Consider the following 4,427-nt stretch of genomic DNA (forward strand, 5'->3'; position numbering starts at 1 on the left):
CCAGGATCATTCTCATCCAGGATCATTCTCATCCAGGATCATTCTCATCCAGAATCATTCTCATCCAGGATCATTCTCATCCAGGATCATTCTCATCCAGGATCATTCTCATCCAGAATCATTCTCATCCAGGATCATTCTCATCCAGAATCATTCTCATCCAGGATCATTCTCATCCAGGATCATTCTCATCCAGGATCATTCTCATCCAGGATCATTCTCATCCAGGATCATTCTCATCCAGGATCATTCTCATCCAGGATCATTCTCATCCAGGATCATTCTCATCCAGGATCATTCTCATCCAGGATCATTCTCATCCAGGATCATTCTCATCCAGGATCATTCTCATCCAGGATCACTCTCATCCAGGATCATTCTCATCCAGGATCATTCTCATCCAGGATCATTCTCATCCAGGATCATTCTCATCCAGAATCATTCTCATCCAGGATCATTCTCATCCAGGATCATTCTCATCCAGGATCATTCTCATCCAGGATCATTCTCATCCAGAATCATTCTCATCCAGAATCATTCTCATCCAGAATCATTCTCATCCAGGATCATTCTCATCCAGAATCATTCTCATCCAGGATCATTCTCATCCAGAATCATTCTCATCCAGAATCATTCTCATCCAGGATCATTCTCATCCAGGATCATTCTCATCCAGGATCATTCTCATCCAGGATCATTCTCATCCAGGATCATTCTCATCCAGGATCATTCTCATCCAGGATCATTCTCATCCAGGATCATTCTCATCCAGGATCATTCTCATCCAGGATCATTCTCATCCAGAATCATTCTCATCCAGAATCATTCTCATCCAGAATCATTCTCATCCAGAATCATTCTCATCCAGGATCATTCTCATCCAGGATCATTCTCATCCAGGATCATTCTCATCCAGGATCATTCTCATCCAGAATCATTCTCATCCAGGATCATTCTCATCCAGGATCATTCTCATCCAGGATCATTCTCATCCAGAATCATTCTCATCCAGGATCATTCTCATCCAGGATCATTCTCATCCAGGATCATTCTCATCCAGAATCATTCTCATCCAGAATCATTCTCATCCAGAATCATTCTCATCCTGGATAATTACCTCGAAAACTGTTTAGGTAAATTAAAGGTTGGGTCAGCAGCGGGTTGCCAGTTGTGTGTTTACAGGTGGTGTGTGTGTGGTCTATTGGATACGCTCTACTTGTGCGCATGAATGAGCCAGCGTATAATGATCATGTTTATCCAAACTAAAGGAATATAAGAATAACGTTTAGGTATTCATCGTTTGGCTCCATATCGTGTTACTGTTTTACTTTAGTGTTTAATTTCATCTTGAATTACAACATGGTGCATGGCATACATTGAGTTCAAATCTAGATTGTTTGTTCCGCGTAAAAACAAATATTGCATTCAACGCTTAAACGTATTTATGTTTTACCTAATAGTGTCATTACACATAAGCATATTAAATGAGATTCAAATCAAACAAAATGTGTTTCTTTGATAAGCCTATCCAATTTATATTCTAGGCTATACAATACCAATCCCGCCATTGATGAAGTACGCTTTCAGCGGTCTCCGACTTTGTTTTCAGCAGACCATGCAGCGAGAGGAGTTCCTCATAGTTCCTTGCTCGCGCCCACCCCTCTTTACACGTAATATACTTTATTGGCCAATCCTCTCTCTCTCCAAATCTTTACGCCATACAGGCTATAAGAACTCCGTAACTTTCTCAAGTATCAGAAAACATTTCTTGTCTCGGGATCCCATGTATGGAGACTTTATTATTGGTGTCTGGCGGTGAATCGAAGGCGCAACTGGAAATAACCGTTAACTTGATGCGTGGATCATTCGGACTGACTGTCACTTGTCTGTCTTCTAACTGAGGGGTGATGTCTGAGGAAATGACCGGGGAAGAGTCGAGCTCCCCAGGCTCTCCACTAGACAGTCTCAGCAACAGTGAGGGGGAACTGGATAGGCAACCGAAGAGATGTGGGAGGAAAAGGACATCAAGCAGGAAAAACGGGGAGGATTCAGATAGCCCTACCCCTGGGAAAAGAGGGAAAAAGTCAAGCAGCAGCAGTCCACATTCTTTCGAAGACCTACAGACGCAACGAGTCATGGCGAACGTGCGCGAGCGGCAGAGGACGCAGTCACTCAACGAAGCTTTCTCGTCTTTGCGGAAAATTATCCCCACTTTGCCTTCAGACAAACTGAGCAAAATACAAACCTTAAAACTTGCTGCCAGGTACATCGATTTCCTGTACCAAGTTCTGCAGAGCGATGAATTGGACTCCAAAATGGCAAGTTGTAGTTATGTGGCTCATGAGAGATTAAGCTATGCGTTTTCTGTATGGAGGATGGAGGGCGCTTGGTCCATGTCAGCATCTCACTAGCTCACGGCCGAAGAGCTGTAGTCCAAAATGGTATGCTCTGTTTTCCAACTCATTGTCTTACTTTTTAAGACCGTACTACATTGCGACCATTTCAGTTGATGTTCGTTGTACAAAAATGGCTAAATACAAAAACAATCACTTTAGGCATATGGGCCTACTACATTTGACTATAGCCTATTTGGGCTATTGTTTGTTTTTTACAGTATCAGCTTAAATAGTGTTCTAGACTATTGTACTTTCCTGGATCTGTGAGTCATACTGCAGCCATAAACAAGTCTAGGTTGCTGTGTTTTGTTGAACTTTTTCGTAGTCAGGCGTCAATAATTAATCGTCTTTTTTATAATTGTTCTGATCTGCAGGTGACAGCTGATTCTGCTTATCAATATGACAACGGGGCAATTCTGGAGAATAATGCTGGAAACACACAAAGCTGCGGTTTATGGGAGCAAACTTTGACAACCATTTAAAACCAAAAAGGACAGGGCGTGGGGAGAGCACTTTGCCTGGGAAAGGCCCGCGTTTGGACGACCTGGATCTGCATTCGAGTGCTAGGCTACTACACTACTACATTCTGAAATACGTTAGTTTTTTTTTATTGTTGACGACGAATGTTACTTGGAAATGTATGTTTTCATGCATGTCTTTGACTCTGTGGACCGTATTCTGTGGAGGTTAAAGGGCAGCATCGACGCATTTGTCTCAGTTTCCGTGTGAGACTTTCGATGTGGACTGACTGCGGTATTATAGGCTAATGGGTTGAAATAATGTGTCGCCAACCTGTGCGAAAATAATTGAGGTTATTATTTTCAGAATACATTTATTTATTTATTGATGACACGTGTTACATGAGGAATAGATCTTATGTCTGAAATGCATTCCTATTTTTATTATTGTTGTGTAAATAATTGTATATTTTCCGCAATAAAGTAAATGATAAAACAAAATGATTTCCCTTTTTACTTCATTAATTAAGTTTCAACCAAACAAGTATGGTATGATTATACAAATCTAAATGTCCTAGGATCGAACAATTGTCAAATACTTTAGTAATTCCCTCTTTTGATGCAAACTTGCAATCTTATGCAGCAGAGTTATCTGGTAGGCTACCAGTTAGGCTACTTCGACTTTTATTCTGACACAAATAGTTAATAAATTGGCGGTAAGTCTTCACATTGAAGTGAATGTTTATAATGTGTCCTGCTCCAATCCACAAGTGGACCATGCTTAACATTCACATTTACGACAACAACTTTCGCAGAGATCATTCAGTAAGAGGGGTGTATGAAACGTATTAAAACCGTGTCCACCTGGGAAACGTTTCACGGTTGTTTTTGGCATGGTCTTATAATCAACATAATCACGCTTCATCTTAAACCAACATACTCCTGAAATGCCTCCGAATATCGGATTTCTCTCGACCCAATGGGACTATAGGTTATGAAAGACTAAATAATCATAATATTTATTAGGTTTGTTTTGTAGTAATGAACGGACATCGTTGGAATAATGTATTATTATTATTATTATTAACAATATTATTATTAGCCTATTTGTAAAATAAACCAGACTACTGCTTTAATTATTATTGTATAGTAGTAGGCAAACCTTGCCTTTTATAACTGTGTAGCAACACTTTGTGCGTCACTAAAGCCTATAGTGTTGACATTTGCTATTATTCCATGTTCCTGATGAATGAGGTTATTCCATGTTCCTGATGGAGGTTATTACATGTTCCTTATAAATGAGGTTATTCCATGTTCCTGATGGAGGTTATTACATGTTCCTGATGAATGAGGTTATTCCATGTTCCTGATGGAGGTTATTCCATGTTCCTGATTAATGAGATTATTCCATGTTCCTGATGGAGTTTATTCCATGTTCCTGATGGAGGTTATTACATGTTCCTGATGAATGAGGTTATTCCATGTTCCTGGTGGAGGTTATTACATGTTCCTGATTAATGAGGTTATTCCATGTTCCTAATGGAGGTTATTCCATGTTCCTGATAAATGAGGT

General features: G+C 40.0%; 1 protein-coding gene across 1 annotated transcript; it reads left to right on the forward strand.

Annotated features, from left to right (window-relative positions):
- The first annotated feature begins 1,748 nt into the window (after nucleotides 1–1,748).
- On the forward strand, nucleotides 1,749–3,355 carry twist1b (twist family bHLH transcription factor 1b). The gene is made up of 2 exons (XM_020469199.2): nucleotides 1,749–2,441; nucleotides 2,771–3,355. Exon 1 carries the CDS (start codon nucleotides 1,908–1,910, stop codon nucleotides 2,409–2,411), a length of 504 nt encoding a protein of 167 aa, XP_020324788.1. The 5' UTR covers nucleotides 1,749–1,907; the 3' UTR covers nucleotides 2,412–2,441; nucleotides 2,771–3,355.
- Nucleotides 3,356–4,427: the final 1,072 nt, after the last annotated feature.

The sequence above is a fragment of the Oncorhynchus kisutch genome, unplaced genomic scaffold (assembly GCF_002021735.2).
Source record: "Oncorhynchus kisutch isolate 150728-3 unplaced genomic scaffold, Okis_V2 Okis02a-Okis13b_hom, whole genome shotgun sequence".
Lineage (NCBI taxonomy): Eukaryota > Metazoa > Chordata > Actinopteri > Salmoniformes > Salmonidae > Oncorhynchus > Oncorhynchus kisutch.

Excerpts from the sequence above, each read along its gene's own strand:
- twist1b (XM_020469199.2), top strand. The coding sequence starts at position 1,908 with ATGTCTGAGGAAATGACCGGGGAAGAGTCGAGCTCCCCAGGCTCTCCA.